This window comes from Podarcis filfolensis, assembly GCF_964270895.1.
Source record: "Podarcis filfolensis genome assembly, chromosome: 5".
NCBI classification, from domain to species: Eukaryota; Metazoa; Chordata; class Lepidosauria; order Squamata; family Lacertidae; genus Podarcis; species Podarcis filfolensis.
The window spans coordinates 500,946-514,388 of NC_139608.1; the positions used below are offsets into that span (position 1 = coordinate 500,946).

Below are 13,443 nucleotides of genomic sequence, written 5' to 3' on the forward strand. Positions count from 1 at the left end.
CATTGGTGGGGGAGTGCTTTGATATTTACCTGTGAAAAGAATTTGGCATGTTAAGATTTGAAACTTGGCAACCTTTTGACTTTGATGGTCCAGTACTTAACGCTTTTGTTTTATGTAGCCCCTGGAGCAAAGGACACATTAAGGGTGATTTCCTTCAGTGGTTCCAAGTTTTACATAAGGAAATTTGGATAAGTTTCTCCCTGCAGCCCAAGCTCTCCAAACCTCCTCTCCCCCTTCTACAGTTCCCCCCTTCTTCCCCTCTCTCTCTCTCTTGTTTTTTTTTAGCTGATCTAGCCTCTGTGCATGTGCAGAGTTCATGTCTCAGCAAACAGTTTTATACTATTGAAAATGTTGAATCTTTTGGCTAAATTACCATTTGAATAAAGGAAATAAAGGGTAAGGAGTAGATTAAAAAAAATAGGGTTAGATTTAAAACAAAACAAGAAACTCCGCAATTCAAGCATTTACCAAAGCTAGAAATTTTCTAAGGGATCATGTTTCCTGCAGCCCAAGCAAGGGAGTGCTTCCTTTATTTACAGGAAAGGGCTATCATTATTGGTCATATTATCGGTCATTTTATCTGGTCATTCGCAGAACAATGCCACGCCCTTATATATGGGGAAAAATGGCCAGAGAGTCATAATTTATAGGATTTTTAACATTCTCAGTCATTTCAGCCTTACCATTTGCAGACAAATTTTTCTACCCTTTATTTACAGGATAGATGGTCAAGGCTCATTCTACTTGACTATATGAATTTTTATGTGCTTAAACTTTGAATAGACTTTCAAGTTTGATTTTTGTAAATAATAGACAAAATGATAAACACTGTAATCACTCAAATGCCTGATATCACCAGTTCTGCTTCAAAACATCAGGGCTTTTACCTCTCACCTTTTAAAAAAACAAAAACAAAGAGCAAAGTTGGGCTGAATTTCAACTCATCACATGCTTGCAGACACATGGCCCTCCACACAGCCACAAATTGAGAGAGCTGAAAGGGACCCTGGGGTCATCTAGTCCAACCCTAAAATACAGTGTTCATAGCAAGATTTGTACTACCCGAGACACACACACACATACTTATGTACACAGACACAACTGGGGAGGAGACCACAAGCCATGCTCCTATCATGTACTAAGGAAGAGGAAAATAAAAGTACCCAACTTTACACAGAACCCTTTTAGCAGATCTTGAGATAGTTTGAGTTTGCTTCCTTAGATTAAAGAATGCAAGTAACTAGAGAAATTATCTTTAAAGGAAGATTAAGTGAACAGCTTTTTTTTTCTAAGATAGGGAGAGGATCTTTTATTAAGCATAGTTAAAACAGCCATAGATTTGATTTAAAAGGAATACAAAAGTGAACAATTTTTCCTGAACTTGCAGAGGAATAGTAAGCCTAATCTATGCCCCCCCCCCCTTTGCAGTTTCCTTTAAAGGAAGCTTACTCGGGAGTAAATTTACCTGGCACAGAAGTAAGAAGGAAAAACCCCTGAAAGAAACAGAATGAAACAAGGGGGGCATTTTCTAAGAAAAGAGGCCAGGAAGTTTTATAGAGACTGATATCAGGAGCCTTACAATAACTCTTCTGTCCAACAAAATCAAAGTTAAAACTGGACTCAGATATTTTTCTTAGAAGGAAGACCATACTTTCATAGGCATATGCTTAATGAAGTACATACAAGGAGGAAGACTCTTTTGAGCCTCTCTCAAATAACAAACATTTGCACACTTCATTCTCATTTTTGTCTTGTTTAAGATTGATAAGGCCCAACATGGCTTTCTTAGATTTAAAATTTTGGAGCAAGCTTGCATTTTTATTTTAGATGGCACATTTCAAGATAAGCAGCTGCTGGATGTTACCTAAGTACAATTTAAACACAGGAAAAACGTTTCTTAAACACAAATTGAAGGGGACTGTCAGAGTCCAGGCCGGAAATAAGCGCCAACTGGGCTTCTTTCCCATCAGGAGTCTGCGGGTTCATTTCTTTGATTGAGGTGCACCCATTTTAAGAATTTTAATAGCGCTAGCTTTTACTTTTATACTGCAGTCGGGGTTTTATCCCCACTTTTCAGGAAACACAATAAATAACCCCACAGTAGACTCAATTTGGACAACTCCGAGAATTAGTACTGTGACACACCACCGTTCGTCTGGCCTGACTTACTAGGCTGGTACAGCTGTTGGCCTTTCCTGGCTACTAAGCTAACAGTGCGATCAGCGATCTCAACCCCCCCCCCCATGGTCATTACTCAGCCGGGGAGCCCACAGCAACCTCCTGCCTCTTACAATCTAACCTGAGAGTTCCCTACTGGACGCTTGCGTAGCGCAGTGCCAGATTGGGACTCAGAAATGACAAAGAAGGAAAGGAATCAGGTGCCCTTGCTTTCTCTGCTCACAGGTCATCTCTAACAAAGATCGCCATGGCAGAGGTGCGGCTGCACCTGGGAGTTATAGTTTCAGTACAGAAGAAAAAGCACGACCTTTTTCTGGGCAAAACTCCGAAGGAATAGGTCGGCATATAGACTGTAGAAGGGAAATGAAAGAAGTCACACAAAACTTTTGCCTGGGCATACTCCGAAGGCTAGGGCTGGTGTTGAGATCGAGGGGACAGAAAGGAAGAGAAGGCAATTTTTAGATGAGGAAAAAAGTAGAAATTTTAGATTTGAAGGGAAAAGGAAGAATTAAAGAATTTTGGTTGCTGTGGTTTAGAGAACCCAACCCACTACCCGTGTTTCCTACTTAATACTCACTTCCGCATGCGCTGTTCCTGGTGATCCCACGATCTCTTGACTGGTTGTTTAAGGCCGGCCTGATCAAGCGTTGCTTCCCCTGGTTAACCCCGCTGAACCTCCAGTTATTTCCAGACCCTGGGATCGATGGAGGACTGGCCATTCCTCCTGGCAAACTGCCTGGTGCGCGCTGGATAACCAGTCCTTCCTCGCCCCCAGGATCCGGGTAACCAAAAGTCCCTTCGTGGTCGCCATCTGTAGTAAATAAAAATATGCCCTTTTCCCTTATGGGGTATCCAAGAGCCCATATAGAGTCCTTACATAGGTTCCCTATTGGTAGGAGAAAATAACAGAGGCCAACCAGAGAATATTTGAGAAGCAAAGCAGCTAGTAAGCTTGATCTTTATTGATCTGTTGCAACAGGGTGCTCCCCTCACACGCAGGAGAGGAAGAGGACCCCCCAAAAATGCTGTGCAAGGGCTTATAAAGACTTTTGAAATTCCCCTCCTCTAGATCAAGACCACCCCCAGAAACATTATGCATTCATCACAGAAGGGGTGTAACCTAAGACCACCCCTCAGATAAGGCGGTCTAAAACAGAACATTTGCATGTTGTTTTCTCCTGTCGCTTTGTTTATTTCCTGTCTGGCAGGTTACTTGATTGGATTTCTTGGGGAGCCTGGGCAGTCTTTTGTAATGATAAGGCTCACACCCTTATTCAAACACAGATTAAGACAGGATTTGTGAAGGAAGAGACAATGGGGAGGCTTTTCCATTTTGACCATGCAGAGAAACATTTACTCAGTTTAGGAATCAAAATGGTTCCAGGTTGGCTTTCCTGTGCTGATCTATGTACGTGTGGTTATGAACGTTGCCATATTAAGACCATAAAATTCCTATCACAGAGCTGCCACCTCTTCCTCCTCGGAGAGTTTGCCTCATGCCCCTTCCAAGTCCTCCAGGGCATCGTTAGGCCAATATTGGGGTGGCAGCAACTTGTTGAAGCCCGTGGGGCAGTGGCATAGCGTAGGTTGCCAGGATCCTGGGGAGGCCAACGGACAGGGCTCACGCACCCCCAACTGCTGAACAGTGTCCGATTCACGCAGGAGGCGGCAGCCTTCATGGGAGAGGCTGCCTGTTGTCCGGAGAGGCCACTTCCTGGTTTGTGTGGAGAAGCTGTGGTTGTGTGGAGGCATCTTAAGGATGTAAAAAGGAGTACTTAAATTGTAAAACAGAAAATTAAATTGAGGTAGGTGGCCGTGTTGGTCTGACGCAGTCGAAATGAATAAAAAAATAAGAAAATTGTCCAGTAGCACCTTAGAGACCAACTAAGTTTGTTCTGGGTATAAACTTTTGTGTGCATGCGCACTTCCTCATCTGAAAGCTTATACAGTCATACCTCATGTTACGTTTGCTTCAGGTTGCGCGTTTTCAGGTTGCGTCCCGCGGCAACCCAGAAGTACTGAAAAGGGTTACTTTTGGATTTCACTGCTCGTGCATGCGCAGACATGCAAAATGATGTCACACGCATGCGCAGAAGCGGCGAATTGTGACCCACATGTGTGCAGGTTGTCTTCTTTTCAGGTTGCGAATGGGCCTCCGGAACGGATCCCGTTCACAACCAGAGGTACCACTGTACCCAGAACAAACTTAGTTGGTCTCTATGGTGCTACTGGACAAATTTCTTATTATTTTTAGAATATTTAATAGAAATTACACATACACACACACACACACACACACACACATATACACACAGTAATACCTCCGCGAACATCTGCCTTGTCTAGCCTCCATTCCGGTGAACGTCTGGGGCAAACCTGGAAGTACCGGAATGGGTTACTTCTGGGTTTGCTGCTCATGCATGCACAGAAGCACAAACTGCTCCATGTCTGCGCACAGATGTGGCACTTTGCCCTGTGTCCTTTTCAGCTAGCGGCTGGGGCTCCAGAACGGATCCTGGTCGCAAAGGTATGACTGTGTATGCGTGTGGGTGTGTGCATATACACACACACACATACATACACACACGTATATTTATACACACACACATATATATTGTTGTTTAGTCGTGTCCGACTCTTCGTGACCCCCTGGACCAGAGCACGCCAGGCACTTCTGTCTTCCACTGCCTCCCGCAGTTTGTTCAGACTCATGTTTGTAGCTTCGAAGACACTGTCCAACCATCTCGTCCTCTGTCGTCCCCTTCTCCTTGTGCCCTCCATCTTTCCCAACATCAGGGTCTTTTCCAGGGAGTCTTCTCTTCTCCTGAGGTGGCCAAAGTCTTGGAGCCTCAGCTTCAGGATCTGTCCTTCCAGTGAGCACTCAGGGCTGATTTCCTCCAGAATGGATAGGTTTGATCTTCTTGCAGTCCATGGGACTCTCAAGAGTCTCCTCCAGCACCAGAATTCAAAAGCATCCATTCTTTGGCGATCAGCCTTCTTGATGGTCCAGCTCTCACTTCCATACATCACCACTGGGAAAACCAGAGCTTGAACTATACGGAGCTTTGTTGGCAAAGAGATGTCTCTGCTCTTTTTTTTTTTGCTTTTTTCTGCTTCTTAAGATGCTGTCTGTCTGTCTGTCTGTCTGTCTGTCTGTCTGTCTGTCTGTCTGTCTATCTATCTATCTATCTATCTATCTATCTATCTATCTATCTATCTATCTATCTATCTAAAGGTAAAATACCCCCGGCAGTTCAGTCCAGGCGCAGCCGACTCCCTTGCGCGCTTTCCCTTGCGCGGGGCGGGGCGGGCGCGGGCGTTGCCGGGCAACAGCGAGAGGGGCCGCGCGCCTGGCTCCTCCCCCCGCCGGCCGGCGAGCGGAAGTAGGCGGGGCCTGGCGACGTCGCATCCGGCGCGGCGGGGCTGAGGCGCTTCCGGCGGGCGGGGGCGCAGGCGGAGAGCTGAGGCGAGCCCCCCCCCCCCGGCCGGTCCCTCCCTCCGTCGCCGAAGGGGAGCCGGGAGAGGCGGAGGCGGAGGAGGCCCGGCAGGGAGGCGGCGGCGCCTGCGCAGAGGGACCCGGCCGGCGGCGGGCGTCGCGTGGGAAGCGGCTGACACGTGGAGGCGCCTGGCTCCCCTCCGGGCGGAGGCCGCAGGTGGGTGTCGCGGGGCGGGCAAGGCCGGGCTCCTGCTCTGGGCCGCCGCCTCCTGGGTCCGGGCCGGGGTCCGGGACTTCCCTCGGGGACCTGAGTTGGGACGCCGCCGCTTCCTTCCCTCGACCTTCGTCCCCTCGATCGCTGCCCGGAGGAGGAGGCGGCGAAGGGGCCGCGGCTTCGGGGGGAAGCGGCTCGGAGAGGCGCCCCTCGGGCTCTCCGTCTCGGCCGCGTTTCCCTTGCCCCACGTGCCGAGCAGGCGAGGAAATCTAGCCCGAGGCCCGATCGGAAGATGGCCGCGTGTTCCGCATACCTGGCCTCCTCTCCTGGCCTCGCATGCAGGCGGAGCAGCAGCTGAACGAGGGGTTTTCTTAGGCGACTGCGCAGGTGGCAGGAAAATGAATTAATAGACAGACAGGCAGATAGATAGATGGAGAACCCGGGAGGGGGACCGTCGGAGAGTTTCTCCTGCAGAGAGGATTTTTGAGGGGGTGTTTGCCGAGACCTTTTGTGGGGTTTGGCCAGTTCGCCCTGCCCTGGTGTGTTTGCCCCCTGGGCACGGAAGGATATACAACATTGCACAACTTAGCTGGCACAGACCTGCTGCTTTCTCTAGATCTTGCCCTGTTGGGAACTCGGAGATCTTCGTATGCAGAGTGTGCACAATGAAATTGCAATTCAACTGCATGATGGTGAGATGTGGGAGCACCAGTGGCTAAAAGCATCTGGGTAGAGAGCCCAGAGTTCTTGCTGCTGGTCCCCATGAAGGGCCTGCATGGAGGGGGGAACTGTGGTGGCCCTTCAGACATGGCCAGAGGGCAGCTCCCATCATCCCTAGCTATTGACCACCCTGGCTGGGAGTTGGGAATCCAGCCACACCTCTGAGCGACATCTTTCTCTCCCCGCTTGGCTTCAGGGGGAAGGGCGGTAGCTCAGTGGCAGAGCTCCTCCCTGCTCAAGGTGCGAAGGGCGCCAGGCTCCCCGTATGGCGTGTGGAGACCCCCGGCTGAAAGTCCAGGCATCCCAGAGGTAGCCGGACCAATATAGAAAGAAGGCTGTTTCCTTCTCTCCTTGTGTTTAGCTGGGCAGCTGAGGAACCTAGCAGGTCTCCCCAAAGAGGGTCTTCCACAACCCGGGTGCCACCAGAGGTTGGCACCGCTAATGAAGAGGGCACTTCCAGAACCAAGGTGGGCATCAAATACTGTTTCATCCAGGAACACTTGTGCCTGGGCTGCCACAACAGGCTTGATCACCTTGACCTAAAGCGGCTTGTTTGGCACCAGAAAACCAGAATTCACTGAGGTCCATTTGGAGCAATTCTGTTTCCCCCCACTGCAGGAGGGGGTCTTACTAGGATCCTTCCTGTGGTTTCAGGAAGTGGCCCTTCCCTTAGGGAGGTCCTGTCTGCTCCCACCATCCACAAGAGCCAAGGGCACCCATGGCCAGCCTCTCGCCCCAAAGGATTCTGTAGCCAGGCTGCGCAAGAACCTTGACCAGAATCTGTGGTCTTGGTCAACGCGTGTTTGAGCTGCTCTATTTGCAGAGTGTTTGCAGTGGGTGGCAAAGGGGAAGGGCCCCCGCCTAGCACACGAAAGGTCCAGTGGTCAGGCCCCAGTGGCAGCATCCCCAGGCAGGGCTGGGAAAAGGCTCCCTGGCTGAAATCCTAGAGAGCCGCTACCAGTCAGTGTAGGCAGTACTGAGCTAGATTGTCAGTGTATCTGCCTGTGCTGATTTGCAAGAGATTTCAGAAGTATGGTGTGTTTATTTTGCTCATTATGACACCGTGAGCTGCCTCCGGCAGGCCCCGTCCAAAAAGGTGGCAGCATAAATGATTTTGTACATATATAAAACGTTTCAGTCGATGGAGGTGCAGTTTGAATACCAAGATTCCTCACAGCTTCGCATGTACGCCTTGGGTGGTTGTCTCAGCGCCAGAATAATCAGCACCAGCCCTCCAAGCAGCCGCTGTGGAAAAAGCTGCTCAGAGAGGCTTTGGAATCTCTTCCTTAACCCTTTCAGAGGCTGGGGGAGAGAGGCTTCAGGATCTTGGGGATTGTGTTCCTGAGCACACGGCTGGTCTAGGTGGGCTCGTGAGTCCCCCACGAGAGAAGCGTCCCTCCCCTGGCTCCCACCCTCCCACCAGCCTTCTTTGCGCATGCACGATGGCACAGGGCTTTCCTGTTCGTTTGCTTTCTGCCAAAATGCACTTGCAGCAATTAGAGGTGCTTCTTAGGGGCGGCCGCTGGGATCCTGTCCAATGGGCTCTACTGGGAGCTTGCAGATCCTTGCCAAACTCCCTGGAGATTTTCCTCATTATGGGAGTTAAATTTACAAGGAATGGCAAAATGCAGAGGGAGTGATGACATACTGGGAGCAGGGGCATTCCATTAGGCTCTGTGAGAACTTCCCCCCTGTTGCTAAAAGACCTGCTAGTTCTCAGGGTGGGGGTCAAGTTATTAAATAACTTCTGAAGCCGATCAAAGTTTACTGGATTTTGGTGACTCACAAGTGCTAAGTGCTGCTTGGCCTTGAGTTGAACCTGCCTAGGAATAACCAGGAGTAAAGTGCGGGCTGAGGGACGCGGGTGGCACTGTGGGTTAAACCACAGAGCCGAGGACTTGCCGATCAGAAGGTCGTGGTTCGAATCCCCGTGATGGGGTGAGCTCCCGTTGCTCGGTCCCAGCTCCTGCCCACCTTGCAGTTCGAAAGCACGTCAAAGTGCAAGTAGATAAATAGGTACCGCTCCGGCGGGAAGGTAAATGGCATTTCCGTGCGCTGCTCTGGTTCACCAGAAGCGACTTAGTCATGCTGGCCACGTGACCCGGAGGCTGTCTGCGGACAAATGCCGGCTCCCTCGGCCTATAGAGCGAGATGAGTGCTGCAACCCCGGAGTTGTCCGCGACTGGACCTAACGGTCAGGGGTTACCTTTACCTTTAAAGTGCGGGCTGAGTGCAAAAGTTTGGGTTGCCTTCCTGCAGAGCATTCACAGTGCTGGACCACAAGCGGGTTTTTTTTTTAAAAAGGACCAGACAGATTCATGGAAGAGGAGGGATGTCTGGCCTAGTGTACGCCGTAGATATGATGCCTGCCAGACATCGTTGTGGGTGAAGAGGATGTGGCAACACACCTGCATAAGAGCTTCCGAGCGCATCTGCTTGCTGGAGTTGGATCTGGGGCAGGATGGGCCTCCTGGGTCCGTCCAGCAAGGCGGCTGTTGCACAGGTCAGCCAGGCAAGTGCTGGTGTGCCTGTTGGTCACATGTGGCTAGCAGATGGTGCAGAGGACATTTCTGTGGCTCCCTGGAGCGTAAGTAGAAAGGGGCATTATGCTGTAGTTATAATTTGCGTGGGAAAACATGGTTTTGGGGGCCTGCCGGGGCTGTCGAGTCAACCCTTCAGCGGTAAGCAAAGAGGGTCTCCTTTGCACATGAGCAATTCCATCCTTGGGTGTGTCATTGTGCAGAAAAAGGTCCAGTCAAAAATCTCTGTGGTTTTTTTCTTGGTGTGCCCGTCAGAAGTGAGTTAGAAGTGAGCCCTGCCAAGTCCAACGAGGACTTGCTCCCAAGTGTCTGCTGGACTGCAGCCGTAACGCGTGACCAAGAATCACAGATCTAGGCTCCAGCAGTTCCTGGGATTGTCACAATCTTTGCTTTCAAATCCAGCTCGGTCAACCACCAAATGCGGCATGCTTTTCGCAACAGAACATATATTTATGTAAAGAATCCACTTTTTACGAATGTAAATACCATTTTGGTTTGGTGCTTGCTAGATACAATGGTCTTCCTTAAGCCTAAACTCTGAAACAAAAGCCCGCATTATACCAGAAAGCCCAAGATGGGAAGTGATAAAATGGGCATTGAGAGGAGGGCTTTGTTGAACCGATCTGGTATGCTTGCAAGATTTCCAGGTATTCACTGAGCAGTGATGTCATGCTTATTGTACCAGGTTTGTTAGTGGAGTAAAGTGTGAAGCTTTGTTTGCTGTTCGGCAACTGAGCCATTCTAGCAGCAGAAGTAGTTTCTTGGGAGGAGGATGGGGGGCTTGTCTGTACCAAGGCCAGGCAGAGAGTCGGGGAGTATAAAGTTGGACAGGGGTGGGATGGGGGCTGGAAGCCCAGGCTGGGAGCGGCAGCAGCAGCACCTCCAATTTGGCTAGCTAGACTCCAGCTGGAGGAGCCCAAGGCGCTGGGAGGTCACTTGCCCCAGGCATGAGCTCCTTTGCACCTTCTGTCCACAGGAGCCACTTCAAAGGGCACTGGAATTAATCTTTGTTCGCAGGTACAAATAGTAACTTTTCAGAGACGTGCTTGGGTGGAAATGCAGTAGTCTCTTTGTATATACTGTACAGGAACAATATTTGACATTTCAGGCAAAGCAGAAATCCCGAATAGCAGCCCCTGGAGGCATCAGTTGGGTGATCTGCTTAAACTGGAAAGGTCCACCACCCTTTCCCCTCGTTCCCGCACTCTCAGCATCACGAGGCCTCCTGACGACCTGGGCAGGTGCTTGCTCAGATGGCCACGCGTCTTCCCAGGGGGTTTGTCCCCGTGCCTTCCAGCACTCTGGGTGGAGGTGGAGCCGTTGGTTCCTCCTGGAGCGTTCTTTTTGGAGAAGAACCACAGGAAGATTAATATCAGTTATTACACAGCGAGATGGACAAAGCCTTTTGGGCCAACAGCTAGCATAGCAGAACGAGGGAGGAGGAGGAGGAGGAGAGAGGCACCAGCCGGGTAGAGGGGGGTGGCATCCTGCAGCAAGCCCCATGGGGTGTTTCAGAAAGGCCATCTCCCTTGGTGGCACCGCGTCACTTCTGTGAGCGGAGCATTGCTGCGTTGGAGCATGACTTGCACACGGATGAAACTAGTGGTGTTCAGGGAGCTGGGAGCCAAACTAGCTGTTGAAAAGCAGAACCGAAGATCCAGGCCATATTTCAACTCATCCCCAAACGGTTCTAGTTGTTGGCTGGCTGACTGCAGTAGCAGAAAAAGTGCTTATGGAGTTAATCCGGGCTGGTCTCTTGATGCTCTTTCCTCCTCTTGACCAGGCGATGGAGTTGACCACCTGAAAGGGATCTGACCAGGGAGGCAGTGGCTGCTCAAGGAGGATAAGGAGATTGTAGAAAAGCTGCGTCTGTCTTCACAGCAGAAGATAAAGGGCAGCTCCCAGTTGTGAACTTGATTTTGCAGGAAGGGAGTCTGAGGAACTGAAGAAGGTGGTGGTTCAGGCTAGTAGTGAGCTGGGGAGGACAGGTGTAAAAAGTGGGTTTGTGTGTGTGTGGGGGGGGAGAAGTGTGCTTCTTGTGTTATAATAACCCACTTGGTCATTCAGTGAAGCTGAATGTGGGGAGATTCAAAAGAACGGGACTCCTTCATGCACAGGTCCTGCAAGATCACTTAGATCACCTGGGCAGAGTCTGCTTGCAGTACTGCACCCCACGAAAGGTCACAGAGTGGTGACCCCAAAACGGGCATTTTGTGCTATTGCCCATTTTCTTTCCTCTTCCCCTTCAAGTGCCTTGTAGAGACAGCTGTTTCCCCCCAGGCCCTGTTTTAATCTGTAGGAATTCCCTGAATTCCTGTTTCTGTGTGCTTTTGCACAACCTCTTTACTGGTTTTGTGTTGTCTTTTTGTTTTATTGCTGATGCTTCCTACTTTTACGCTGTATACTTCTTAGAGATACTAAGCCATTTAGAAATGTTTTAAGTAAATAAATACAGCACATAGCTGAACTACCAAGAAGTGTGATGATGTACACTAACTTGAAAGCGGCTTTCGCAGAAGTTTAGACAAGTTCATGAAGGAGGAGGAGGAGGCTATCCATGACTGCCAGCTATGACGACTCCACCTGACCCCCTGTGCCAGAGCCGCTTTCTGGGGAGTGTGAACAGGATGGAGCTGTTGTTCGGATGTGTGCCCTTGCTGTGGCCTTGGCTTCTGGCTGGTTGTGGTGGGAGATGCAGCGCTGGACCAGTTGGGCCTCCTTGCCTCTGACCCCCTCGCCAGACTCTTCTTTCTTAATGTGCTTGTATCACGTCCCTGTTTATGTGACTCCCCGCAACAGTGAGGTCTAGAAAGATTGCAAATTCTAGAGATATTGCAAATGGAGACCCTGGAATCCTCGCGGCTCTCTTCTTTCTCCTGAAAGTCACGAGTCCAGGCCCTCGGTTCAAGTTCCTTGCCACCGTTGACTCTTGGCCTCTTCCAGGAGGGTTGGTTCTCCAGCACTGACCGTGCAGGGCTTCATATTTATTCCACAGAGCAAATGATAACGGACAGTCGGGCTGACTTCATCTGCGAAGTGCTGGCGCCCGTTTCACCATTTTTGTGTCTTGCATTGTGTGTTTACTCCGGTTCCGAGCACAAAGCTGCCCATTGTGTGAGCGAGGAAGGGTTTGGTCGGCTGCATAATATCCTCAATGCTTTTGGCGATGGAGATAACATCGGGGCAAATGTGCCTTGTGCCGGGGCCGGGGGCTTGGCCCCTCACGGGCCGTTAGGGCACTTTGAATAGAGGGGGCTGCGCCGTCCGTCTGGGGGCCGCAGACACGTCCTCCACCCCAGCCCCAGACCGCCTTGCAATTGTTGTGGGGGATGTTTTCCTTTTTCCTTTTTCCAAACAACTCTCCAGGGCGAGGGGTGCCAAAAGCACTCTTGATAAGGCAGCCCAAGCTGCCCTCTGGATGCTTTCTTATTTAAGGGTTGAGACAAAATAGTTCATTGGCGGGGCTTCCCTTGTAGATAGGGGGCTGGCTGTTAAGAAGGGCTTCACGCAAGCCCCACTGATAAAAGCAGCTGCAGCTCCAGTGAGGTCAGTCCTGTCTCCTCTGGCTGCTGGTCCAGCGAGGTGCAGCCTGCCTGCCTCTGGCCCATCTTCTCCCTGGCAGGTGCTGTCCGGATGCTGCCCAAGAGAGGAAGGGCCCTGCTGGTGGCAAGAGAGGCAGCCAGGTGTGTGTTGTGTCTTCTAGACCCGGAAGCAGCGGGAAGCGTACCAGCAAACTCTGGGGCTGCCATGAAGGGGGTGGCCATGTGCTCTTGCTTCACCCTGAAGGTCTCGTGAGGTTTCTCCAGCCTTGTTGTGCACAGGGCCTGGCTGTTGGCCAACAGCGGCTCCTGGGTTTCTGAGGTCCAAGAGGTGGTGGGATTGTCTTCGTTTTGGGGAGTGGACTGTTTTCTTCCAGAGCTCAAGCTTACAGGGAAACTTTGTTTTCATTTCTCCCCTTCAGCCTTTCAAGTTCACAATTTCAAAAGTTGGTGCTCTATTTAAGAATACTCAGCGGTGAAGCCCTCTTGCTTATGAGGCAAGTGTAACGTTATTTCAGGAGGAGATTGAAGTATTATTAATTTCCAAGTATTTTCTCTCCTTTCTCTACCAGATGGTGATGATGATGATTTTTAACTTCCTCGTTGCTTTCTGACTTGCCCTCTGCTGGGAGCTTGTGGTTCTCTTACCTTTGAGTGGATCTGGGGAAATGGCATTCTGCGTTACGGGACAAAGCAGGGCTGGCAACAAGACCCTGCCTCATGGAATTCCCCTCTTCCCTGTGCCAGCCAGTGAACTGCGCCCTCCTTCATTCCATTCCCATCCGACAGTCAGCCAGAAATCTGTGGCTCATCCTT

The 13,443-nt window shown here is 50.5% G+C and overlaps 1 protein-coding gene across 6 annotated transcripts in view; it reads left to right on the forward strand.

Annotated features, from left to right (window-relative positions):
- Positions 1–5,657: 5,657 nt before the first annotated feature.
- ATP13A3 (ATPase 13A3) overlaps positions 5,658–13,443 on the forward strand; it is a 46,154-nt gene continuing 38,368 nt past the window's right edge. For 2 of the 6 annotated variants that reach the window (XM_083612704.1, XM_083612708.1), the window contains exon 1: positions 12,707–12,771. In XM_083612704.1, coding sequence (XP_083468830.1) covers positions 12,722–12,771 — 50 coding nt within the window. In that variant the 5' untranslated portion in view covers positions 12,707–12,721. Of the gene's footprint in view, positions 5,832–6,974; positions 7,016–9,085; positions 9,136–12,706; positions 12,772–13,443 lie in introns of those variants that run through there. The other 4 variants (XM_083612709.1, XM_083612707.1, XM_083612706.1 and 1 more) reach the window with 4 other exon arrangements.